The 26,016-nt window shown below is 56.2% G+C and overlaps 4 protein-coding genes across 4 annotated transcripts; 3 read left to right on the top strand and 1 right to left on the bottom strand.

Moving 5' to 3' along the window:
- Nucleotides 1-1,933: 1,933 nt before the first annotated feature.
- KVR01_010420 (uncharacterized protein) lies at nt 1,934-9,156 on the top strand. The gene is made up of 3 exons (XM_044788846.1): nt 1,934-2,527; nt 2,731-5,859; nt 5,919-9,156. Exons 2-3 carry the CDS (start codon nt 2,734-2,736, stop codon nt 8,550-8,552), a joined length of 5,760 nt encoding a protein of 1,919 aa, XP_044640579.1. The 5' UTR covers nt 1,934-2,527; nt 2,731-2,733; the 3' UTR covers nt 8,553-9,156.
- An 822-nt stretch (nt 9,157-9,978) lies between these two features.
- Nucleotides 9,979-11,342, top strand: KVR01_010261 (uncharacterized protein). Its single transcript, XM_044792964.1, has one exon. The coding sequence runs from the start codon at nt 10,860-10,862 to the stop codon at nt 11,319-11,321; it is 462 nt and encodes a 153-aa protein (XP_044640420.1). The 5' UTR covers nt 9,979-10,859; the 3' UTR covers nt 11,322-11,342.
- Nucleotides 11,343-12,093: 751 nt separating this feature from the next.
- On the bottom strand, nt 12,094-13,438 carry KVR01_010605 (uncharacterized protein; the record flags this gene model as incomplete). The annotated part of the gene is made up of 3 exons (XM_044791187.1): nt 12,094-12,367; nt 12,677-12,858; nt 13,103-13,438. 3 exons carry the CDS (start codon nt 13,436-13,438, stop codon nt 12,094-12,096), a joined length of 792 nt encoding a protein of 263 aa, XP_044640764.1.
- Nucleotides 13,439-21,077: 7,639 nt separating this feature from the next.
- On the top strand, nt 21,078-25,271 carry KVR01_010291 (uncharacterized protein). The gene is made up of 7 exons (XM_044781824.1): nt 21,078-21,986; nt 22,055-22,125; nt 22,193-22,558; nt 22,618-22,845; nt 22,909-22,945; nt 23,004-24,004; nt 24,100-25,271. Exons 2-7 carry the CDS (start codon nt 22,091-22,093, stop codon nt 24,341-24,343), a joined length of 1,911 nt encoding a protein of 636 aa, XP_044640450.1. The 5' UTR covers nt 21,078-21,986; nt 22,055-22,090; the 3' UTR covers nt 24,344-25,271.
- Nucleotides 25,272-26,016: the final 745 nt, after the last annotated feature.

Below are 26,016 nucleotides of genomic sequence, written 5' to 3'. Positions count from 1 at the left end.
TTGCTACCCATATATACACAATGGCGGAGTGGGCAGACATGTGTTGCCCCTGAGGTTATTCGCGTCAGGGACGATCAGTACCAAGAAAATGATGTGGGGCTTCTGTGTCGGCTGTTGGGTTTCTCATGTTTTCCAAAGAGGGAAAGCAAAAGGAGGTGATCTGAGGCTGGGCTAGGATCGGATGCTTAATCATTTAAGCATACATGGAAAGGACCTGGGATGGGTCCTGTCACCGGGAGTCATACCCCACAAGATCTTGTGCATGGCAAGCATGGTTATCTTATCTATGCATGTCGATGCATATGTGTGAGATGGCTACTCCCCGAACGAGCCAAAGCAATCCCGTGAGTGCAGGCCATGAAACGTGGGGTAACATGAAATGGAAGGTGAAGTACGTAGGCCTTGTCGGTCGGCTAAACACATTTGCGCGACGTCCTCTCATGGACCCTTTCGCGCGGCCTGTGTCCACTGACTGTCCACATGCAATGGGCAAGTGTATCTCCATTGGGAGCAGAGCCTCGGGTCGTATGGAGTAGACCGTTGCGCTCGCTTGCCCAAAGGAATAGGAAGGTCGGCTTCATCTCACCCGAGATGCCAACAAGAGACATGGTAGTGAACCACCTCTGTTCCCGATCTCCTCGATCAGATAATTGTTGTTATTGTCCTAGCACCATTAAATAGACAATGGTGCCCCGCATGCCGGGGCTAGCGACTGCACAGATGATGGTCGGTATCCAGCTGTGTGGATGCTTACGCAGTTTGATGCATGGCCCTGCACAGCACATGGGAAGCAAGCCATCGGGACCCCACCGGTCAAGGACAGGGTGCAGACGTTCAGCTGGTCTATCTGGTCTATCGCGCCAAGACTCGCCAATGCTGACCAGCGTGAACAAATGGGCTTATTATTGTCTGCAGGAGCTCGCAGTGGTGACCAAAACTGCCCAAGCAGGCGCCGCCAGGCTTTGCTATTGTTTTGAAGATTGCCATTATCATGAGGGTGGAGGGATGCACACACGAAACTTGGCAGAGCCAGCAGGAAAGAGACTGGTTGTGGGGTTGTATTGCCGGGTTCGAAACATTATAGGAGGTCGAATTCAAGAGGCTGGCTGGCTGGCTGGCTGGCTGTTTTGTGGGGGACGAGGATGGCCTGTCCAAGGCAGAAGACAGTTGGTTGCCAGGGCTTTATGGTTTCGCTGTACCAAACAAAAAGATGGGCGCGTGCCATGACCCAACAACATTCGCCTGTCAGCTGTTGAGAATGGAGACTGAGGTGGCCTCGGTGGCCTTGCTGGCGTCGCTGGGGCATGGAAAAGCCTGCGGAGAGGAGTGAGGGAGTGGTGGCATCGCATCCTGCGCACGCTGTGAAACCACATGCGCCCTCATCTCGGACTGAGGGGGGGAAGCTGTTATGATGGCTCATCTCGTATCACACGCATCACTTCGCACAGCACCAGCGTCAACAGCACAAGATTGATATCATGGTACGGGGTACGGAGTACTGTAGATATCTCGATGGCATTTTCCCAATGTCGAATGTCGAGCAAGCTTTGGTCTAAGCAACAAGCTTGATGGTCCATGCAATCCTGGCAGGGTTGTGCCTTGATATGGCAGCATGGCCTGGCCCGCCGCGCAGGGCTGCTGCAACTTGGTCAGGATAAAATGGAGGCTGGTAGTGGGGCTGAACGCCCAAAACCGCATCTCTGGCTGGAGCTACTGTAGGCTCTCGCAGGGGCGACCCCGTCTCCATTTGTTTATTTTGCTGCCGTCTGCAGCCCTCACCGCGCCTCGTCATTGGCCAAAGCTCCCCATCTTGCGGTTTGTTGTTTGGGGATGCTGCCCTGCCAGCGGCCTGCCTAGCAGCCTAGCCTCCATTTCAGGTTGCTGCAGCTGCGAGCCGCCCGGCCTTCTCCTCCAACATGCGCTCATGCGCTCATGCGCTCACGCCTACAACCCATACCCACAACCTTCGCACGCTCCCACTTGTATGTACATACTCCCTCGAGTCCGGCTTACCGTGTCAGATGGCATCGATTCGCTTGCCGTGAGCCGAGAGTGCGCGTGAGAGAGTGAGGCCGTTCCTTCCCTCGTCCACTCCTTGCATTGGCGCATAGCTCCATCTGCTGTTGCCCTGGCCATCTGCGCTGTCGAGTCCCGGCCTTTCTCTGCCTGTCATTCTCGACTACGGTGCATCATTTTGTAACATACGCCCCGTGCCCACTTTGCAGCACCCAATCGACCTATCCTTTTTGTTTGTTGGGTCCTGGCCCTGCCACGCTTTCTTCCGCCTGCCGCTCCATTCATCCCCTTGCATTTCGGGCTTCGAGGTGCTGGACGGACCGAACAGACAGCCAGACCGACAGACCGACAGACCGACAGACACGCCTTGTCGATCCCACTCCTTCGTGGTCGAAATACTGCGTGGGCCTTCACATGCAAGGCTGTCAACACAGACAACTTCCTTTCGTCCTGTGCTGCCGTGGCTTCCATTGCTCTGCCGTCCCGTTATGACAGCATGTGGTTCTTCTAGGTTCGTGCAATCCTCAACCCACCTTCTAGACCAATCTTGGTGGGCCGACCCTCAACGTCATAACGCCCTGCTTACCCGGTCCACTTCTCTCCCTTCACCGCGAAACATAGCCACCTGCCAGATGGGACATTGACCGTTTGAGGCGCACATATATACCACCAAGCAATGGGGACCATTGGCCGTGCTGACAGGCTCGAATGTAGAAGATGGCCCCTGCGAAACCGTCAACCGACGAGGCCAGCAAAGACAAGGACAAACAGCCCTATACTCCGCGCCGCGCCTCGGCCGCCAGGAATCCGTCCCCTGGCACAAAACGATCCGGAAATAATGGCGTCGCTACACCTCCAAACCGCAGAAACTCCAACCAGACCCCTAAGAGTGCTCCTGCTGCGACCGGGGCTGGGGGAGTCCGGAAGCCTCCTGTCAAGAAACCCGTCGAGCCAACTCTGCTGGGTGACTTCCTACTCGGCCGCCCTTCGGCCGCCCGTGTCGCTGCTGCGAAGCGCAAGAGCCTCGATGCCGCCGCCGTGAGGGCCGAGCTGCACCAACAGATGCGCCAGGATGCCGTTCGCCGCGTACAACAGCCTGGCAAGGTTCAGGCCCGGGTCAAGGCCTGGCAGAAGGCCAACGCTGCCGCCATGGTGCAAGGAAACCCCGATGAGGCTGCCAGTGAGCCGACCGAGGTTGCTATACATGTCGATGCCGACAGCGTGACCGAGGAAGACCGTGTCCGAATCAAATCCCGACAAAAGCCCCGGCGGAAGTCCGCAACCTCGCCCAAGGGTTCCCCTCTTGCCAAGGTCGAGAATAGGAAAGAGACGCCTGCAGAGCCGAAAGAAATGGCGAAATCCAAGGAGGCAATACAGGATGATCCACGCATCAAAGGTCCCCCGAAGAAGAGAATAGTTAGCGATGAGCACTGGATGAAAAGGAACAGCGGTAACAACATTCCCAAAGCTGCTGCAGCTGGTACCAAACCGGGGGCCACGGTGGGTCTGAGCCCCAGCCCGATCCCCAAGGACTTCCTGCAGAAGACCGCCGCACCGGCAAATAAGCAGGATAAAATCAAAGCCTGGGCAAGCAGAGTGGAGATACCAGCTTCTCCAGAGCCTCCCGAGATTCCCAAGGTTGAGATTCCGAAGGCCTCTAAGCCCACGCAACGATACAACACTAGATGTGGAGAGACGATAACGGTCGAGGAAGCTGCTAGCGGGGTGTCAAGCACTGTCAAGACCCAGAGTAGTAAGGCAGAAGATGACGGAATCAGAATCAAACCAGTGCGTACGGCCAGTCCCAGGTCTGCTGGCGACGACGGGATCCGAGTTAGGCCGATCAAGACGGCCCCGCCATTACCGGATGACGGGATCAGAGTGCGCCCTATCGAGTCAGATGCTGCGCCTGCTCATGCAGCTTCTTCAAGAACAGCGTCCAAGGAGAAGAGGGCCAGGGTCCCTAGCACGAGACGGGATCGGTCGCCATCTACAAGGATCGAAGTTATTGAAGAGCCTGAAACAGACATCGAGACAACTCCTACGAGGAAGTCAAAGTCCCGAGTGCCGCCCAGAAGGATGCGTAGTGCTTCGGGTCCCACTCTGACCATGACAGAAACGGCCACCACACAGACTGGGAGCTTATCCGAGGATGACCGGTCGTGGACGAGCGAGGATTCAGCGTCGCAAGACGAGTCTGACAGACCATCAAGTGCTCCCGCAAAGTCTCTCGCGGAAGTGCCATTCGGCTACTCAGCTTTCAGCGAGCTTGACTTGCCGGTAGGGGCGGATCACCACCACATCAGGCGACCGAAGGCGCAAAGGACCTCGAGTTTCAAGGCTGTGCCCAAAGCCTTCAAGAAGATTGTAACTGGAGCGAAGGAGATCGTACATGAGCGGGTCGACCCACCTAAGCCGGTCACAAACCAGCCACCGAGCATCGAAAGCTGGCTGAATGGGACAGTTGACCCGTTTGTTGACAAGTCTGCTCCTCGGACAACGCCCGCCGAGAAACCGGCCGAGAAACCTGCACGAAGGAAAGCATCGAAAGAGCTGCCGGCAAAGAAAGAAGCCGTTACAGCCGCCGCGCCACAGCAAGACCCAGAGGATTCGAGCCGGCTCGACGATGACGATCAAACGGAGGTCCCAGAGAAGCCCACAGAGCCACGTTTTAGTCCTTCGGCAGGGCTGAAGAGGAGCAAGGCTACTAGAGCTGGTTCTTCTCCTTTGAAGCCAAGCCCTATCAAGAGGCCTTTGCGCGAGACTTTGAATAACCTCTTCAGGGGAGAGTCCAGTGGGCACAAACTACCCCCCAAGGCTTATTCCAGCTACCAGGACATGGGCCCTGAATCGGAACTCAGCTATATGGATGAGGTCGACGGCGACAACGCGCACACGGAACAAGATACTCACCAGTACTCCGCTGAAGATCGAAGGCGTTCCCCGTCGCCAGAATCATCGTTCGTCTCCACTGATGTTAGCAGCAATACCGAGGGCCCATACATGACACCTGCTATTCCACGGCGCAAACCGCCACCAACAAGTGGACTGCATGAGCTATCAACTATCGCATCAGAGGAGTCAGCGAGCACAGTTGGGTCTGAGACCATGTCGATGCTGTCCGAGACCACCGTAACACAGACCACAGGACTTACTAGGTCCACTGGCAACTCGCGGAGAAGCAAAGGCTCCGGATTAAAACGCCGTCTCACCAAGCACTCAGACCTGGTCTCGGTCCTGTCTCTGCCGGAGGACGACGGTGCTCCGATACGCAACAGAAGCATCAGATCAACGAGCAGTCTCAGGAGGCGGACAAGCAGGCTGGGAAAGGGCACCGTGGATGATCTCCTGAGAGAGTTTGCGGTCGATGAGGACTTCTATCAACGGGAATTGAAGACTCTGGTAGATGGCGCTATCCCGGTCCTCCTGAACCAAGTAGTGCAGGGGCGACAAGACTACGCAAATGATCTTTTCGGCCCTTCAATAGACGGGCAGGCGGACTCTATGGGGAAGACAGTGGTCAACATGGGTATTGCCCTAGAGAAACTCAGGAACCTGCACAAATGGGCCCCTTTACACGATGTCAACAAAATACTCAGCTGGCTCCTGACCGCTTACCCTGTCTACGACAAGTATCTGGACGTATGGCGTCTCGGATTTGAGGGTATTGTTGTGAATCTTGCGCCAGCACCAGGGAGAGCCGATGACGAAGACTCCTTGGTCAATGCTATGCCTCGCAACGAGGACGGAGATGTTGTAGACACCAAAGGACAGCCTGTCGATCTTCAACATCTCCTGACCAGACCGGTTACTCGGATCAGAGGCCTCTTGAAGCTCCTCAAGGTAACATACCATTCATTTCCTTGGCATGTGGAGGTGGGATGGAACTGACTGTTGAACAGAACGCAGAAGCTTTTGGCTCCCAACACCCAGACCTTCCAGCGGTGATGGATGACTTCTCAGCGCTCCAAGAAAAAGCACGAAGACGGCACCGTGAAGAGGTTGCTCGCAAGACGGACGAGGATGCAAACAATACCGACACGAGCCGATGTTGTGACCTGCGGACATTGAACGTTATGGACCGCATTCTCATTGATCCCAGCAGGCAAGTCAACGCCAAAGACTACTTCTCGTTGGAGCTTGCCCATTCTACCGGGCAGAGACTTGAGTGCCGGGTCGAATTGATCTACCGAGACAAGCCAAAGGATCCCCTTGACCGGGGCGACATCCTTATACGAGATATTGGCCACGCAAAATGCTGCCTTATGTTCCCTCCCATACCAAAGACCGCGATTTCAGCTCGCCGGGGTGAGGAGCCGGGCGCCCTTGTCGTGATGGTCCGTGGCAGACACAATGGAAAGGAGTGGTACGAAGTGTTCACGCTCTTCACCGACCTCGAAGACCAGGTCTTAGACTGGCTTGAGATACTTGGCACAAACCCATTGCCACCAGCTCCAGATCGTCATCTAATTGAAGAGAACACCCAGATCAGTTCGTCCAGGTCAGATGTTTCTGTTCCCCTGGGCGAGCGAACAAGCACAGGCACGTCCAAGCGGCGCAGGTCCCATGATCCTCGCTTGACCGCATCGCAGACTTCCAACGAGGTCGAGGATCGACCAAAGAACAAAACACCGAGTCGCTATCACTCACGGCATGCAAGCTCCCCTGTGACTCCCACCACTACGACATCGGCAACATCGAATCCTTTGGGCAGCGAGTCCCCGGAGAGGACCCCCACGCAAAATTCTTCTCATGCAACGGCGCGTCCCAATTCCCTACCAACGACGCCGTTGCGGGAGGACATGCGACCAGAGCCTAGGAGACTTACCAAATCGCCCCCGAACAACAAGCCATTCCGTGAAGACGGGGCTCCTCCGCCTCCGGTACACCGGACTTTCTCTTCTGAGAAGTCCCCATCACTTGGTCCTCCAGTGGATCTCAACCCCCCTCCGGCATCGAGAGTCAGGCGCCGGGGATCATCGCCCCTAAAACACGAATATCGTCCATCTGACGTCTCATCTGATTCGTCAGAGACTGAGAGCGACTCGGCTTCAGAAGTCGAATCCTCCGGTGATGAACTCGATGAGGTGGACGTGCCAGACACCCAACCAGCCATCAGTATCAAGCAGGAATCAGAGATCACAGGCGCTGAGACCGTCGTCTCTGACAATAGCATTGCCCCTTCGCAGTCGGCTTCTCAGGTTGGTCTGTACGGGCGGCTGGGCCCAGGAGGTGCCAAGGATCCCGAGTACATTGTCAAGGCCATCGCGACCATCTCGTATTGGTCCAACAAGAAGGGGCAGTGGACAGAAGCCCTAGCTGAGCCGTGCTCCATCAACATTACTCCAGGCCTCATTGAGGCTTACCCACTTGCTTCGCACTCTATTTCTGCTCCAGGAGCATTAAACTCCTCGGGCTCATCCGAGCTTAACGAATCCGACCCTGCGCGCACGCAGCCCTTGATTGCGCTTGAGCTCACGCCAATCGTGATGATCCGCCAGAGCACGGCCCTTGACCTTGAGATTCGCTCACCTGTCCGGCCATACTGCAAACTCTCACAGATCGACGCCAAGATCTTCCGTTTCCGCGCACTCTCAGGAAACGAGGGAACTGATCTTTACCAGGCTGTCCATAAAGCCCGCCTCAACAACGCGAAATACAGGGCTTTGGAGGAAGAGTCCCGATTCCGTAACTTCGGGCAACCTCAGACAGCCCCACAAGGCCCGGAGTCGCAGTCCAGCAGCAGTAACCGACGTGGCTTGTTTGGTAGAAAGAACAGCTACCGTGCTTCGACCAGGGCTCCGTCTCAGTCCTTGTCTCAATCCCAGGGCACGTCATCCAGCATCTCGGCGCCGTCCTTGCTCAAGCGTTTGACTGGCACCGGCAATCTCTCCTTCAACATTAACAAATCATATGTAGACCGTCACAGCCGTCCCAACTCTGCGATGGGTGGAGCGGGCTCCTTGTATACGAGCAGCTCCTCTTCAGCTGATGGCATGTCAACCCCACGATCCCCGTCAGTGTCGCTGGCGGAAACAGGCCGGACCCAAGTTTTGGGTAGCGACAACCTCAGAATCCGTTGCCACCTGCTTGTCACCTCATCGAAATGGGAGGACCACGGCAACTGCAACCTACAGATCACGCGGCCCCCTCCTGGGATGCGGCAGGAACTGAGAATCAAGCACGGCATGGAAAAGCGTGTGATCGTGACCAAGATTCCTAAGAAGACATTTGGTTTCGGATCATCCAACCCAGACAAAGACAAGCCCATGATCGTGCTGGACGTCGTGCTTGGGTCAAAGTGCTTCAGCCGGTTGGGAAGTCGAGGCATCATCCTCAACGTGTGGGAGGAGGTGCGTGATGAGGAAAACAACATCGGCCTTGCGCCCAAGACAGGTGGCCTGTCAGGAAAGGTCACCAAATGGTGCTTCCAGTGCAGCAGCGCCATGGAGGCGAACTGGATTTTCGGGTTGGTGGCTCAGGAGGTCAACATCGGCCTCGGCGAACCTCTGCTGCCGGGGGGCTCTATGTGGTGACCGACACACGCCTCACGATGCGCGGATTCCACCTTTTCTTTACTTCCCATATGTTATTTGCTGCTTGTGTCTGTTTCAACGGTCCCCGAATCGGCATTGCGAGGTGTTTAAAGGATGTTATGCATGGCTATGCATTGTTATGTTCCTCGGTTCCTTGGTCACGAGGACAGTGCTGTTTCAAGACAGACAGCCGGGCCGAAAAATACCCTCTACGCTCATCCCCTCTTTCTTTGCATTAATACAAGGCTAGACGGATGGCCGGCCGTCTTTTACGGGCGTCCTACATTGGGTTGGGAGACATAGAAGGACAGCCAGCCGGTAGGATGGTGGCTTTGGTCGGCTGGCAGGGAGGGCGAGGGCCTTCCCTGATAGAAAGTCATGGGATCGGGATCGGGACGCCTCAATGCGTATTTCTTTTTTTGTCCAAGATATGATATCCCCTTTCATTGTTCATGAGGACAGAGAAGCGTTAGCGAGCATATACACGAAGCAAGCGTACGCCGGTTCAGCGGGGAGTAGGCGGATGTGGTGATGTATTGATATTTTGTTTCTAGCGGGCGACTTCCTGTTCTTCAGAAGAATATCGAGTAATAGTTACAACGCTCAAGGACGTCCGCGTCTTAGTATTGCACTTGTATGTGATGTAGACTTCGATACTGTAATATGTATCTGTTCTCATGAATCCACTTCCCATCTCCTACCTAGGTACTGTTCTACCCATCCTCGAGACTTTTAGGCTTACAAATGACAGGAGTCGGGTTCTTGAATATTTGGCACGCATGGGCACTGGCCTGTACCCATCTTTCATGTTGACCTGGTACAGGTAAGCGAGCACCACTTTCAGGCAAGAACCCCGATGGACATCTGGACTGCCTCAGGGGACGCCAGAGAGAAGGGGAGACACTGCTATGAGACACACCAAGACAGCGAGCAAGATGCCCTGCGGAAGAGACGCCTGCCCCAAGTCGCGCATCTTGCTGCACCCAACACCCTCCATCGCCCTCCCTGTCTTGCCAGCATCAGCACCATCTTAGAGGCAGCTGACTTGCATCTGCCCACTCTACTCTATCTTGATGCAGCCGGTGCCGCGATGGTGAGATTTGCCACGTTTTGCAGAAAGAACGGACCAGGGGCGGGGCGAAGCGATGATGTCTAGCCTCGAATAAGACTGATACCACGTGGTATTGAGGGTAGTAATCACGACGCTGCGCTTACTGACTGGCCGACTTGTCATCCGGCGGGGTTGAGATGGATAGTAGCTACTGCTCCTGGCGCCATGCTAGGCACGGCGGTGACTGGGGGATCTTCTCGATGGCCAGTCAACTGCCGGAATCTTGATTCTAGGGTCGATGGGTATTGGTTTCTACGGACCAAGGCGATGGGGACACACAATTTACAGCTGACTGTAGCCCCTTGTTCAGTGTAAGCCGCACACTCGACATTATTGGAGATATGGGTTTACTTCGGCCAGACCAACGTTCTAGCGAGTGTATACTATATCATATGGGACCATGGATCAGATACCTGGTAGTATCACCTCTAGCATATCTAGATACTGTCTCTCCATGGCCTCACAGCATCCCACGTAGCCGACCCAGCCACGTTGGTGAGTGAGCACAGATCCTTCTGACAGACACATGGGCAGACAGACAGACTGGCACTAGAATTTCTGAGCTGACATCAACACCGAGGTCACAATGGAGACGCCATAGGAGGAAGGCACGCCCGTCCGAGACGGTCCCATCCAATCGGCCCGGCGGCGGCGGAAACCATGGTTGGCACATCACAGAGCTGAAACATCGCTGCGTGCAAGCCCGCCCGGGTTCAAGCTTCCTCGAGATGACGGCGGAGCATCTTGCGGGGCGGTGTGGAAGAGGGCAGGAATGACCAGAGAGTGGTCACGAGAAGGGAACTCGAAGCGGAAAGCCACTCTGAGAGAGAGGGAGAGAGCCCGTATGTAGAGATGGGCACGGCCACCCCCTTCGTGCATGAGTGCCGCCCGGCCGGCGAATAAGCATGCAACCTGATATCTTAACCGTCTTACATGCAAGGCCCCAGAGAAAAGAGTGCCTGACGATCCGGATCCCGCATTGCCATTACGGGGGAAAAACCGGATGGCGGGAAGGCAAAGCAAAGCAAAGCAACCCAAATATAGATAGAGTACAGCTTTTGACAGGCAAACGTTTGTTCTCGTCCATGGCACCGGGCCTGCGAGACTTGGGCGGCGCCCCCAAGTTCCAGTATGACGGTATACTAATTGTTGCGGTGAGATGAAGACAGGACCCGATAGGACGTCTACACCGGGGGATGGAGGGTAAGAAGGAAAAAGAAAAAAACACACCAAAGGGGGGTTTCAAGCAACCGGGCAAAAAAATGAAGACTGACGACGCCAAATGTACGCCACGGCGGACTTTGGATGCCGGTGATGGGTTGGGTGACTTGTTTCGTCTCCCTGCCCCCCGGGTTCGACAGCGAACCCGCGCAGGCCAATATCTCAACAACGTGAGTTCCCGGATGACGCGGTCCGTCAGCTCAGCCGCGTCGTGGCTACGTTCTCGTCATGCCTTGATCCGGAAAGGTAAGGAACAGGCAATGCGACCACACACGACCAAGGCGAGGAATGTGGATTGTCAGCTTGACCATCCTGGTAGCCTCGCAGGGCTGAGCCACCCAACGGACCCCGATATTGGACATGAGCTTGGGAAGGATGGGTGTCTCGCCGCCACGCTACAAAAACATCTACCTGACAGTCACGCCGCGGTAGGGTGAGTCACCGTGAGTCTCGATGAGAACCAGAACCCCCCACCCAAAAAAAAAAAAAGGAATAACGGATAGAGGGGCGGCAGAAGGTCTCCCATTCCACCCCGAACCCTCTACCAAGCAGCCTGGCCCTATTCAACGGTTTGCCAAGGAGTGCTTTGGAGAGACCCCGGCAATGGTAACATCGCCCTCGACCATGTGCCGAAGAGGGCCCCCGCCCAAGAAAAGAATAGAAAATGTATCATAAAATAAAGTGGAAAGCAGAATCGAAGAGTAGGCGGCGGCGGCTTCCGTACGGGTACCTTAATGAAGCATCCGGCGGCAGCCCACGTCGGAGATTTCCTATCGTGTCGCGCTGCTTACCGGAGCGCCTGCGTAGAGATATTGAAAGCAGCTGTCCGCTTTTGGGGAGGGCAAGGGGGAGGGGGAGGGGAGGGGGGGGGGCGAGGTTGGTGGATGCTCGCCATTAACCACGTTAATCTGCCGCGTCCCCACGAGAATGCGCAAGTCCACATGCAGGCGTTCTTTCAGCTTCGTTGTGCCTGCTGCTCATTGCCGCACGAGGTACGTGGGGAGAGAAGGATGGGGAGCCCGTACCTCACAGGGTGTCACCCGAAGGACGTCAGGAACAAACAGCGTGCTACTCAACAACAGCCCAAGGTCACTCAACTCACCCTCGCATAGGTGGTTGGTATCCAATCGATCAACCCCTAATCCTCCCCTACTGGACGTGAAAGCTGCTGTGAAATGGTGATCGTAATATAGGCCACAGGAAAAGCGGTCAGTTCATGGGCCTCGTTGTCTCACAATAGCGTCGTCCCTCTGCTCGCGGGCAGCAGGCTGGCGGCTTGAACCTGGCAGCAACGTCCTTGCAGTGCAGGTGGAAGCTTTTCCTGGGGTCTGACCCGCCTGTGCTGCCCGCCTGTGCGATCGCCTGTCCGATCGCCTGTCCGAACGACGCCCGCGCGCTGGGCCTGGAAGGTCGAACCGAAGGAAAACAATCGTCGACAGTACATGGCTGAGCAGAGGGGTCATCGCGCCAAGGATACCGGCCCCTCGTCGTGGTTTGCTCGATCCCAAGCCGCGTGAAGCCGCGTGATCATTCAATGCACATGAACCCGCATGAAAAGCTTAGATAGCCTCGGTGCTATGCTGCAGTGTCGTCGAAGTTGCATGCTCGTTGGTGTTCGGGTTCCTGAAGCTGGGCCGCTAATTGGACTGACACAAGGTTTGTCGTGCCTCTGATCCACAACCTTACTGAGGTCGGACGACGGGCTTGCTGTCCGTCATGGAGCAGAGAGCCCAAGGAGCAGTAGTGCGAAATGCGTGGCTGCGTGGCTGCGTGGCGGTCGTCCACGGCAGACTGTGCTGTGCTCCTCTGCAAGCTCTGATCCAGGAGTAATGGGCCACTGACCATGGGCCACTGGCCAGCAGGCCAGCAGGCCACCCGACCACCACCAGAGCGAGTGCGGTCAGGCGAAAGAGCTGTCTGCCCAGTTCTGCGTGGGTCGGCCGTGGACGGCCAGCTTGGGACTGCACGCTGATGCTACTATTTTTAGCAATCGGCTAACCACAAATGCCATTGAGCGAAGTTGGTCCTTGTAGGATGGAGGGGCTTGGTTCGTCCACTGTTTCTTGGGAGTGGGTCTACCGCTCACAGCACTCCGGTCCCTTTCCTAAGGGCCTGTCGGTGCGGAGAGCGAGGGTCGAACAAGCCGAGTGATAAAGGGTCTCGCGATGATCACTACTCGCCCTGGTTCCCGAGATTACCTTGTCGCAATAGATCTCACGATGTGCCCCCGTTGAGCCGGCGCCCCGTGGAAGGTGAAGGGGGTTCGTTGCGCCGTTGCCCGGGCATGCTCAAGCTTCCGCGACATCCACCGAGGCGATGTGTCCGTGCCAGGTGCGCCATGGCCAATTAGCTGCGGCGCCGGTGCGCGAGACAGGTCTTGCGCCCCCCCTCTAATTTGGTGTGTCGTGGCATGCTTTACCTTAGCTGGGCGGCGCACGATGCCATGCCCATGCCCCCATGCCATCATGCTCGCCGGCCACGAGGTGACTCGGTACCGTCGGTAATAGTTCTGTTTCGGGTGGATCACTGCCGCATTCCAGTCGAATTCAGCCATTCGCAAGTATGAGGTATGCCAGGCAAGGCGCCTCACCGCCCTGGGTTTTGCAACAACAGCGGCTGCCGCCGGCTGCGTCCATCTTCAGATCCCCTGACAGAGCAGAATCAGGAAATCTGGCATGCACAGGTGGCACGGCGCACAGCGTTTGCAATCCGACTTACCAGTCATGCCGCGAGACTAATGCTGGCGATGTGCTAGTCGAGGGGTTGGCGATGCTCGTCCTTCGCCCTCAACTGGTTCGTCTTGTCTGTCAGCCGAACATGTTCTCCTGGGGCTGTTCCCATCCTTCGCCACGTCGACCAAGTCGGCGAGCTTATTGTGACGAGAAAGGCCCGGTCTTGGCTATCACTTTGGACTATGTGACATCGCCCGCGACGTGAGATCACTCTGGGCAGACTAGAGCAGAAGCATAGTAGCTCAATGCTTGACAGGCGCTACTGGGTCCAGCGATCAGAGACGGCGCAGACTTGTTAAACGCAAGGCGTGTTGATGCACAATAGGCATCCTCGAGATGCGCGAAAAACAACCCCGCCGCGGGAATAGCATCTCACCACACCGGCGATCCGATGGTGCGTCGGGTCAGACGGCCCCGAAATCAAGCCAGCCTCCGTCCTCACAGGGATCTCGGCCCAAGACCTGGGAAGGCTGTGATCTTCAGTGACTGAGGTCATAGGATCAGCAACCAGAGCTGCAAAACAGCAATTGCTCCGAAGGGTTGCCTGGTGCAGAGAAGGACCTGTCCTGGTCGGAACTCGGCCGATATTGACTGCGGTAGGTCACAGATTGGTAATTAGTGCGGCTCGTCGCTTGTTGCTGGGCCTACCGAGCAGGTAACACCCGCCGGGCGTAAGAGGACGGACTTTCGTTCGTTCGTCATGGTATCCTGATGTTGAACGGCCCCATCAATGTCGCTCGGACGAGGGAAGACGGCGATCGAGCGACCAGCAGTCTGACCCAAAGGGCTTCAGTGACGCGCTGGTTGGTTGGTAAACGCGCTCGGGGAAAAATTGTCTGTCGAAAAGAGTACTGAATCAGCCCGTGCGCCGCGCCGCACGGCAACTATGAGTCGACATGGGGCGATACCCAGTCCTGACCAGTCCTGACCAGCACATCCGGGTACCCGAATACATTGAAACCCAGCCCCAGTGCCAATGCCAAGACGTCATCTGCAAGACACATCTCTGCTGCTGCTCTTCTCATGGCTCTGTGGATGCAAAAGAGCATGGAACGTTGCTTCTCGATGGGCGTGCCGGAGTTTCGGGCGGCACGGCCACAAACAAATGCCCAGTCAGCCAGTGCAACGGGAGGTAAAGGGGACAGGGGGCAGGGCAGCCGCAGGGCAGAGCGAAATCAATCGGCCGACGGTGCAGTGGGAGGAAAAGTGGAAAAGAGGAAACATAACGCTAGTAAAGCAACCCAAAGAAGGTTAAGTTAAGAATAGAAACAAATCTTGCCCTAAGAGGAATAGCGTTGGAGCATCGCGGCATTGATTCCACAGCGAGCTGCTAGGATCTGCGAGTTGGCCCCAAAGCCTGGCAGTACTTGGAGCTCAGAAGTACACAGTGCGCGACCCAGCTTGAGGGGGGGGGGGCTGCCCTTGACATCTCGCGCCCGTCTCAGGGCTTTAGGGCCCTCTTCCCCGTGGATGAGCTCCTTGCTCCTGTGCTAGGTGCCTGCCAGTCCCACGGGATCGTCAACATATTGCCCATGTCCACCACTTGACACAGCCCATCCACCCACAATATGACGAGCATTGCACGATTGATGAACAACATGGACTGGTTGTCTTGAGGTGGATATCATCCCTCGTGGCTGGACAAGGCAACCCGAGCAGCGTCATGTTGTATTCGGACGACAACCAGATGCAGAACCTCGGTCCCCTGGAGTTTTCCACTTCGACCGACAGCGGCAGCGGGTATTTCTCCCACAACCGCGGGAAATGGACTTTGGCAAGAATTCGGGGCCCTCGGGCGGACATTCGCGGTGTGATTTCATTAAACCCAGCGTCAGTTTTCTCTTGCTGTCACAGTCCCCACGGACTCCCTACTGCCAGAGGAAGGGGGGGGGGGGCTCCAGTGTCAGTAAACAGTCAAAGGCTGAAATTGCACTGCATTCGCCATGAGTCGTGCTGGCAAGCTGGCATGCGAACGTTGACAAGAGGAGGGGAGCGTCTTGATCCTTCTCCACGTAGCCGGATGGTGGACGTGACCCCAGTACAAAGTTTTGGGCAGAAGCAGCTGCAAGTAGTGGGTTCGGCCTAATGAGCTGTCACAATGCTCAGTGGTCAATACTGCATCAAAGTCGTGGAACCGAGCGACTCACAAGTCATAAGTTCGATGGTCCAGAAAGGCTCAAGGCATGATTGAGGCTCGTTGGCAGCGATGGCACGTCTCAAACCTAATCCGACGACATCTCATCTCCGCCGAGTAAGGCTTGCGCGATGCGGCACGCCCGGCCATTCCAGATCGGGCCAAGGTCAGTCTCCTAGTCGTGCTCACAGCTCTGACGAAGAGAGCGAATCTCGCAGGGCTGCTGGTAAGTGCCGCGATGATCTCAAAAGGTACCATTGAAACCAATCCCGACGCGGGCCTCTCTGGTCATGACCCCACAAACAGATCCAGCGCGAAGGGCATCAGTCTCAACTCCTTGTTGCCGACCTCGTCCTTGCCGGCAAAACCAACCGCCACTGCTCGAAACCACCGTCAAGAATGGACACGAGAAATGTGTGTTTCATACTCCTCAACATTCACCTAGGCAGCCAGCAGGTGACGGGAAGAACCACTAACCCCTTCTCCTTGACCAGGAACTGCGAGGCCTGAAACAGGGCACCCTTGTGTGCCCGAGAACACACACCATGGCATCGGGCGGAGTTTTCGTCGACCCCCGTGGCAACGAACCCGGCATCTTGCCCCGTGAGGTGAGGGACTGGAAAATCTTTGTGATGAGGTGCCAAAAGCATGCCTCGCTTGCTATAATGGGTCAGAAATGGAAGCTGAATCTTTACAGCTCAGGCAATAATGGTGACTTGGTCGGGGCCCATAATCTCAAAGCAAGGCCCACCTCACGACCATGGATGGCAAAGGGAACCATGAAATCTATGGAGCTCTGTCAGCCAGCTTGGATTTACACATTAATAAGGCAGTCAATAAATAGCCATCGGGTAACCAGAGATCGGCATCAGCCAAGCATTAAGCTTTTGGCTCCGGAGCATTTTACCCCATGGCTAGAATTTTGGTGCTGGTTGCCACCGCATCGCCCTTTGTGGACAACAACGTCCCATCCTGAGAATGACATATCAACAGAGTCAGAATCCTGGCAAGGAGACTTGTATGATGGTGGCCACTTGCCAACGGCTCGGATCTCCACGGCCGCTGTAGCTTCATTGCCTGATGGCCCGGGTTGAAATGAACAGGCTCCACGGCGCGTGGACCGCGGCTACCACTCGAAGGTGTGCCGCGCCGCAGACCTTGGCTTACAGTAGGGTGCGGCTAGGGTGCCCGGCCTTTTGCCGGGTACAATATTGCTGTGCCCGGTACTTCCTGGGCAGCTCCGCGCAGCGTGGTATGAATTTTAAACCAGGCGGATCATAAAATCCCCCGTCTCACTGAACACCCTGCCTGTTTTGAGTTGAGTTGACAGAATCCTCCTGACCGGGGCCGAGGTCTGTCCCTGATAAGTCGTCAACAACGGAGCGGGCAGGGGGCTGCCCATTTTCGCACTGGCTTTATGTTGTTGGCACCGTTGGCCTGTCTGCGTACGCCTGACCGCGTAAATCTCACCTGCGGCGGGACCATGGGCAAGGTGCAGTAGCAATACGTAATCTGTGTCTGGAGACGACAGATCAGTCACACCGGAGCTGGTTGGACCAGACGTGGTGGATTCGAAACCGTGCCTCCAAGTATGCACTGCGACGGGCAAGTGCAGGCGCACTCTTCGAGCACAAGCAGGCTCCATGACGAATTGTGCGCTGGGTCTCACAACCACGTGATGCTCTGCGTAATATAATGCTCGATTCTGCTCGTGTCCAATTGAACCAGGAGCCACGGGTAGTGGTGACGGTGCGAGGTGCAGTGACGTTTTGAACACTTACATGGTGGACGCTGGGCTGCCCTTTTTAGTCATCTCTAGAAGAAAATGGTCCACACATACAGTATGTCTGGGAAGAAAAGCTGCATCTGTTGGCGACTCTTGTGAACTTTTCGTCCGGAGGGTCCTGACCGGCATTAAACACAGGTATTGGTATTGCTTTTACCCTGCTGATTGTACCGAAGGCTTCGCACTCGGCTAGCCGTGTCATGGCTCAGATGGGATACACAGGAAGGGGAGGCCATGGCTCGCTGTAGGTTAGTTATTCAATCTCCGGTGACTCTGAGGTACCTCCCCAGGGACTTGCCACTGCCGCGATTGGCCTGCGGGCCTGGGTTGAAAGCGCTCTATCGGCGCATGCCACCACACCAGTAGCAGTGGAGTCGGCGAGGCCATGCAAGGTGCTTAATGGAAATTGCCTGATGGACCAGGACTGGTATTCACCCAAAGCGCGCGGGACTAAGGTGGCATCTCAATGTGCTCCTGTTGTGGGCGGCGCGGCGCAGACAGAAGAATACGGACCGTGTGACGTTGACGAAGGCCCGTGGCCGGGCACGATAGGGCTAACTAAGTGCAAGAGGTGGCTGAAAAATGATTCCATCGTCGTCCTTTTGCCAGGGGTGCTGGGGTCTGCGCCTGCATGGTCGTTGAAGTATTAAGCGGAGGTAACAAGCCATCGAAAGTTGACGCCTCTGGGGTGCTGCGCCTGTCTGCCCATATGATTATGCGATGCTTAATGCTGCATTTTAAGAGTGGGAGCAAGTAAGCAAGCTGCGAGGCGGGTGACATGCTCGTTGTGGTGAGTATGGGTGCTCTGTAGGCCACGTTCAAGCACCAGGGCGGCCAAGCGACGGAAGCTCTCAGGCTCTGTAGCCCCTGCACTGTGTGCAGTGGAGCCAGCGTGCAGATGTCATGCAGGAATAAGCGTTCCAGTAACGGTGAGTGGAGTTGGGCTGTCCTGCCCCTTCCACTGGGAGTTCTGTGCTTTTCCTTTTCCTTCCCTCGTTTGGGACAGGATTTTCGGGATCTGCCCACCCCTTTCCACAAGAGACTAAGATTCGAAACATCAAAACAATCCGATGGGAGATCTTGTACTTGTAACAATGGGGTCGTTCGGAAACAAAGTTCGGGGAGATGGCCTTCAGGCGCCAGGGGGAGGGGGGACGGGGATGGGGATCGTGGGACAGCACAGCCTCAATGGCCGGTCTCTCTGGGTGAGTGTGTGTGTGTGTGTGTGCGCGCGCGTGGACGGCGCTGCTGCGGAAGTGGTGTAAGCTTGGACGGCGTGACGCTGTTGTCCCTATTTCGTCTCGTGGCAGGTCGTCGATACAGCGCCACGGCGACTCGATTGGTGCTGAGCGAATTCCAATGTTGCTCTGGGAGACTGGAGTCGGGTCACCGGCCATCTGTGTGGTGTCTCCAGCCACGCTGGTGCAGAAATGGGGTTAGTTTTGAAAATGCAACCGAAGCCTGAGAGGTCTTTCTGGAAATCAGCTGGTTGAGTCAGTCAGTTACCCCGTCGGTCGGTCAGTCAGTCAGCAAGTCTCTGCCGTAGCGTGGTGCCCACAAGGTATGCATGGCTGCAGAGGGACTCGACGGGGCTGCTGCTCAATCCTGTGCGGCTTGGCCCCCCTGCCCCTGGGGTGGGTTTGCAGGCTGGTGGGCGGGTGGGCTGGTGGGTAGCGATGTCGCCTGGGCTCGGGCGATGGTCAAGAATGTGACGGTGCGGTTTTGCAGCCCGACGACTGGACGTCTGTGTGGGGAGGAGCAGGAAGGAAGCCAGGAGCCCCAGTGGCCCAGCACCGGGGTTGGGAGAAAGGGCACTAGCGTAACTGCCCAGCTGCGTAGGTCCTGGTATATGCAGTAGTGTACAGCACGGAGGCCAAGGGAAGCGAAGGGAAGCCTGGGAAGGGGAAGGGAAGGGGAAGGGAAGTGGGAGGCGACGGCACTGTGTACCCCCAGCACCCGAGGTAGATCATGCTCCCGTTCATGCCTCCTGCCAGCCAGTGTACCGCAGTAGTGTGGTACATGCGCTCATGCCTGCCTCACGCCTGCCCCATGCCCCAATGCCCCAGTGTCCCCCCCCCCCATGCCCAGGGACGGGCTGCTCCCGCCGATTCCTGGTCGTCAATCGTCATGGCCACACTGTACCAGCATGCCAATGTACCCAAGTCCCTTCTTCCTTGGGGGGATCCACCTGCACATTGGCTCAGGCCACCACCCAAGACGATCCATCAGTCACGGTACCAGACCAAGACTGGCCGGGCATCTCCTCGCCTCTTGTCTTTGACTGATGGGCCCCCTGATGACCCTGAGCCCTCGAACGAGCCCGTGAGCCTGGCGCTGCCTCGCTCGACTGATGCAGGGAGCAGCATCCTGGTACAGACGACAGACATTGGCCGCTCGGCACACACACGTTGCGCCGCGAAGGAACGAGCGCAGACCCGGGGAGCAGTCAACATTATAGTTACCGAGCAGCCGGGTCCAGCATGGGAGGGAGAAGGGGTGGAAAAAAATAGGGCATCGCCTTGTCTAGTGGGGAATCCAAGCTGGCTCGACGAGTGAGGAGTGAGGTGGTGGTCGAGTACATAGTAGTGTGCAGTGTTGCTTGTACCTAGGTACCTCTGATGTCTTGGGACACTGTCCAGACTGTCCTGCTGTACCAGTCGCTCCGTCCAGTGCGGCACGGCTGTCGCCCGTCGTCACCGTCGTCGAGGCAGCCCTTTCCCTGCAGGGCCTCATTATGCGTCAGGCCTGCTGTGGCACCATGTGCCTCGCTCGCCCTGGGGGAGGAGGGGGCATGTTACCGTCGCCGTCGCCATCGCTGTCGCTGTCACTGTCATTGCGCTGTTTCCCACGGTACAGCACCACTTGAGCAACTTGTGCCCCGAAGAAGAGCCGCTAAGCTCCTTCGGCTTTGCCCCCCCCTCTCTGCCCCATCCAATCGTGACCACCGCACCACCACACCAGCACTGCACCGGTACGGTCCTGTTTGTAGCCTTTTGGTGGTCTGGCGGTCCGCAGGGCCTAGGTAGATAGCTCCAACCTTGGGTTGTGTCCAGCTGCGAGGCAAATGGGCTTGGGCGCGTTCCGGGTGCGACGGCTGGGGCCGGGAGTGCTCGGGGCCCCTCGACAACATCATTCATGCACTGGAGTACTGGAGTACTGGAGTCCTGGAGTACCGGGGGTACTGGAGTACCGGCTAACGACGAACCACCGAGTAACGAGACCGAGTAACCGACATGGGCAGAAATACCTGTGTGTGGTACTGCTCGCTGACAGCCTGCCCAGGTGGTACCGTCCCGAGGAATTAGGGCAGGGGGGCGATGCAGTCGGGGAAGGAGGCGCCAGGGGGGGGGCCCCGAAGGAGGCTACGTCGGTGCAGCCAGCCAGCCAGCTTGCCAGCCAGCACAGCAGCAAGTGCCCAGTACCCAGTGCCCAGTGTGCAGTGTGCAGTGGGAGCAGCCAGCCAGCCAGCCAGCCGCCAAAGCGAACCCGCGCTTTCCTGTTTCCGTGCTCAAGGTTTATTTAACACTTGCGGTTTCCCACCGCTGCCCCTCGGCCCTTTCTGTTGATTCTATCATCTCCAAACCGTCGCCACGCCAAAGAAACCGTCTCAGCCGCTGTTGCTGCATCTAACCCACGTTCGCTTTTTGCAAACACCCTTAGGAAGTCCTCGTTGACTCCTGTCATTCGCTTTGTTTTTTGTTTTAGTCTCCTGACCCGTCGTAAAATCCCAGAAAGACTCCTCAGGCTCCTCAGATCTCCTCTCGACCCCGCGTGGCAACCTCTACTAGCAGCAGTACCCGCATTTCTCTCTCAACTCGACTCTCGGCATCCATCCAGGGGCTCTCTCGGCTCTCCACATCCCATAACTGCATCGTCTAGTCCACCATCCAAGGTCCCGGCCATCACCCACCGATCATCATAACCCCATCAACCCATCCCAACACAGCGCAGCTCCTGGCCTCAGATCATCTCTGGTCCCAAGGGGAAAAATCAGCTCTTCTCACTCCAGCCTCACGCCCAACCTGGTTCCGCTGTGTGCACGTCAACCGGGCCCTTCCCTGATGTTCCTGTAAAACCCAAGTCTTCGATCTTGCCCACACTCGCTTTTCAACCCCAAAAAAAAAAAAGAAACCCCCGTCAACAATAACAACAACAACCACGTTCGCTACCGCTTAGCAGGAAGCTAGGGAGTAAGACCACGGGAATAGGATTGTGGCCAGAAGTCTTCGAGTAACAACTCCTACCGCTTGTCTGCCAAACGTTCTGTCTCGCCGTAGCTTCCGAGGCTCCACATTGTACTAGGCCGCCATCTGGAATATTCGAGTAGTCTTCCGACTCTCGAGCACTGCAATTCGCTTGAACCCAATATCCGGCGCCTGTGCCCATTCTCGTGAATCACACGGCCTCTCGCACGCATCACACGCGATCCTGCGTGTGATATTTCAAGACAGTCAGTTTTCATACCTTGGTTCTTCCGTGTATCTAGACCGTACCCATGACGCTAACTCGAGATTGTAGGCACAACTCGCTCTTCCGTCAAACCCTTTGGCAACAATGGCTGGCCCCGGCGGTGGTCCCCCCCGACGAAGGTTCGTCAGCACCGAGTCCCCAGTATGGCGGCATATGGCGAACTGACTTGCTTTCCCCCTCTTTTAGCCACACCAAGTCTCGCAAGGGCTGCGAAACTTGCAAGAAGCGGCACATTAGATGTGACGAGAGCTTCCCTCAGTGCAAGAACTGCACCAAGCACAAGATCCGATGTCCGTACAATGACATCCCCGTTCAGGAGGCTCGCCCCAACGGGCCCCCGGACCTGATGTGGACACCCGAGGTCGAAATGGCCATCAACCAGTGGCGCCAGTCAGGCGTCTTCCCCTTCGACCTTGATATCCATCCTGTCCCGGCCCCGCAGTACTACTCCTTCGAGGAGCTGCGCTTGATCTATCATGTCGCCTCGATCAGCTTCCGACTGAATGCTCTCGATGCTAATGGCTTCACACTGTGGACTTCCAAGATTCCAACGTAAGGCTTGAGCAGGACTGCATAATCGCGCATCTCGGTACTAGCTAACAATCAACTAGTCTGATTGGCATCGGCACCACACATCGTTTCGTCATGGACGCGCTCTTGGCCTTCTCCGCGGAGCACATCTCCAGCGTTACCAATTGCCCCATGGTTGGCAAGATGGCTTTCGAGCACCGCGGCAACGCCCTCACCGGGCTCTCAAAGGCCATCGCCACCTTCACTCAAGCCAATTCAGATGCTGTGCTAGGCGCAGGTCTTGTGCTGTCTTGGCAGGCTACTGATTGGTAAGTCATGGATCGCAGCTGAGAGGCAAGGTGTACGTGGGCAAGTGACTGATTTCCCCTTAGGCGCAGCTGGACAAACCACATGCAGGGTACCCGTCGGGTAAGTTCATGGCTCTTCATCGCTGGCAGCCTTTGGCATGTATATTGACGTCTTCTAGATCATCGAACTCATGGATTCTTGGAAGGACAAGTCCCAGTTCGCCGATTTCATCGGCGAGACTACCACTTTCCCAACGGCTCCTCCGTCTCCCACGCCCGATCACAAACCTAGACTGCCTTCCAAAGACGATGTTGAGCCTTCCCTGGCTCGCATGCTTCAGCACCTGCAGAAGCTCGAGGCTCAACTGAAGCAGAATCGGGAGGACACCAAGCTAGTTGCTCAACTGATCAGCTTCCTCAAAGGCACCCGCAAGGTGGACCCCGCCTTGCAGGTTGCGGACCAGTTCGAACGCCTCAAGCCACTGAGGGACTGGCTCTTCTGGCTCCCTGTCGGACAGCTCCAGCAAACGCAGGCTTCTCCAAGCGCGCTGATCATTATTGCTCACTACTACGCTGTGGCCCTCCTGATGGAGCGCATGTTCCCTGAGATAGGCGCCGCCTACTTCGGCAGCCTCTCCATCGGGCCCCTGGAAGACATTTCTCGGCGCCTCAAGTCGATCAGCTTGGCCTACGGGGGAGAGCATCATCCCGAGTTGCAGTCTCTGTTTCAGCTAATGGACTACGCCACCCAACTGGTACAGGAGTTCCGCAACCGGATGGGTTGGTACGCGCCCGCGCCTCCGTCACCTTTCGGTGTCTTCGAAGACTTCAGCTTGCCCATGACAACAGCACCAATGCCGGACGGTCTTCAATATGCCGAGAACCCGATCTTCAGCTACAGCACCGAGAACCTGTCAGTCAAGACGGAAGGCAGCGCTCCAGGTGTCCCTGTGAGCCCCATGGCCATGCCCTCCCCGTACAGCAACCAGCAGTACCTGAACATCCCGGCCCCCATGAATGGTTGTTACAGCCCTGTCTCAAGCACCTGCGAGGCCTCCAGCGTCGGGGATGACTTTTACGAGGCGTCACCGGTCTTCTACAGTGACAACGAGGATTATGGCTCCTACGATATGGGTTTCGCCGGCACCCACTCCCACCTGGGCGGGCCTTACGGCGTTGGGTTCGTCACTCCACAACTCCAGCCTGTGTGGAACTAGGTCCATCTGGCCGCAGCCGCTCGGAAACCGAGAAAGTGAATTGACTGTTCGTGGACAGGACTCACTCGCCTTTCTTGAGCACAACACCCACTCAACAAGTACCAGAGAACGCCTTGTTTCCACCGGTTTCAGCAGGCCCTCATTCTCCTTTCCTGACCCCGGGGGGGTTTTCGATGCTTCCAGTCCCTGAATCTCCAGTCGTCTCGTACTCGCACCCGTTCACACACCATCGGAATATCTCCACGGCTTCGGCTCCTCCAAGTTATCACCATCAGGTTGGGGAGAGGAGGAGCACGCCATAAGACTTGACCTATCACTTGCTTTGGAGGCTCTTGCCACGAGACCTCGATACTCTCATAATCTTTTAATGATGTTCGAGCTGTCGCTCGACTTTCGTTTCCAACACAGCCGCAACTGCACGACACACTCCTTCGACCACCACGATCGATTATCTTTCAACAGGACCCCTGTCCTCGGGTGCGCATCGCCGCCCAGCCGCTCCTTTTGATTAGCACACGAACCTCGCCATGTACACAACATACATGCCTACGCTCCTTTGTTCCACTTTGTTCGATTTTACAACGTATCACCAGATACGTTTCGACACTCATTTGTTCGACAGCGATGATACCCACTCTAGACGTTCCTTTCTCACAACATCGGCCTGGATGAATGCATATTTAGACACTCCTTTAGCTGCTACACATTTATGGCGGAACCTTTCGACATAGACGACACTCCTTACGGATGATGATCATGATACCCGACTGCATAAGCGACTGTTGTTTTTGGATTTCACACTACGGAGGCAGGCTCGGACTTGGTGGGATGGGGTCGGCATACCCACTGGAAACCGGGGCGGTGGCAATCAGCATGCATGGCGCGGCGTTTTGGTTTGCCGTTCGGCTAGTCCTAATTTTGTTTTGGATCACGGAGGGAGCGATAGGGCTGAGAGCAGATTGTGACCTGCTAATGGGGGGGTATATGGCGTTCTGGGCGTAAAAGCAGCCCTTGATCAAAAGAAGATCCCAGACATCGCATGAAATAGTTGTTTGTTTATATGCTTGTTTATGCAAAAAGGAGCTCCCGGTTGAGTGAGTGCGAAACCAGGAGAAGTGTCTAACAGATCGCGGTTCGACAAAACAGGTGTTGATGCCGGGCTCAAGGTCGGCTAACGGCCTGAGTGTCTGCAGGGATCTAATAATTAATGATAATCTTTTGTCCAGTGCGCATTTGAGAATGACTTGCATTTTGTGTCTCGTCTGTCAATGCGATATCGAATGCGCTTGGGCTGGTTCGTTGCCGGGTTGCGCAATAAACCACTTGCACAGTAGTTATCGCGTAGCCTCTTGGCCTGCCATGTTGACCGTGCAATGACGCACGAACAATTTCCGAAGAAACCTGCCACCTTTTCCAGCATGTGGATTTCCCATGACAACGCCCCAACAGGCCAGTCGGTCGTCTGGCTGTCGATTTTGGGTAGCCCTAGTCCCCGATTGTCTCCGCGTCTGTGGCATTGAGTCGGGTGGATAAGCAGGCACGCCAGCATGGATGCGGGAGTGAATACGAGGAGCGCGGCCCCCCTGGGGCCACCCACCAGCCACTCCTGGCCCTTTCCTGCCTTCCTGGCTCTCCCAGTCTTACGGTGAGGGTCAATGTTTGAGGTTATTTTTAAAAATAGCACGTCCTGGAGCCGTTCACGGATGTAGGCCGAGAAAACGAGTCTAAATATATTTCGATCGGCCGTGCCTCTTTCTCTTTCCATTCCCGCTTCGCTCTTCTCCAGTGTAGCGTATGTATGTACACGAAGCGTCTGTCTGGGGGCTGACACGCATATAGGAAGATGGGGTAAAGGGAGATCCTAGCGCAAGGGCACCTTGGAAGTAAGGAGGAAAAATACCGTTGGCTCTGAGGCTGGCGCTCGAGCCGTTGAGATCTGCTGCAACTCTGGGTACGAGTATGATACCCCGGATCC

Source organism: Diaporthe batatas (assembly GCF_019321695.1).
Source record: "Diaporthe batatas strain CRI 302-4 chromosome Unknown Contig00013, whole genome shotgun sequence".
NCBI lineage: Eukaryota > Fungi > Ascomycota > Sordariomycetes > Diaporthales > Diaporthaceae > Diaporthe > Diaporthe batatas.
This window is presented reverse-complemented; position numbering and strand designations above follow the sequence as displayed.

What these genes read in the sequence shown, in the direction of transcription:
- KVR01_010420 (XM_044788846.1), top strand. Translation starts at nt 2,734, where the DNA reads ATGGCCCCTGCGAAACCGTCAACCGACGAGGCCAGCAAAGACAAGGAC. An exon ending in GCCTCTTGAAGCTCCTCAAG is followed by an intron (nt 5,860 to 5,918) that starts GTAACATACCAT and finishes ACTGTTGAACAG; the next exon opens with AACGCAGAAGCTTTTGGCTC.
- KVR01_010261 (XM_044792964.1), top strand. Translation starts at nt 10,860, where the DNA reads ATGGAGGGTAAGAAGGAAAAAGAAAAAAACACACCAAAGGGGGGTTTC.
- KVR01_010291 (XM_044781824.1), top strand. Translation starts at nt 22,091, where the DNA reads ATGGCTGGCCCCGGCGGTGGTCCCCCCCGACGAAG. An exon ending in TGGACTTCCAAGATTCCAAC is followed by an intron (nt 22,559 to 22,617) that starts GTAAGGCTTGAG and finishes ACAATCAACTAG; the next exon opens with TCTGATTGGCATCGGCACCA. An exon ending in TCTTGGCAGGCTACTGATTG is followed by an intron (nt 22,846 to 22,908) that starts GTAAGTCATGGA and finishes ATTTCCCCTTAG; the next exon opens with GCGCAGCTGGACAAACCACA.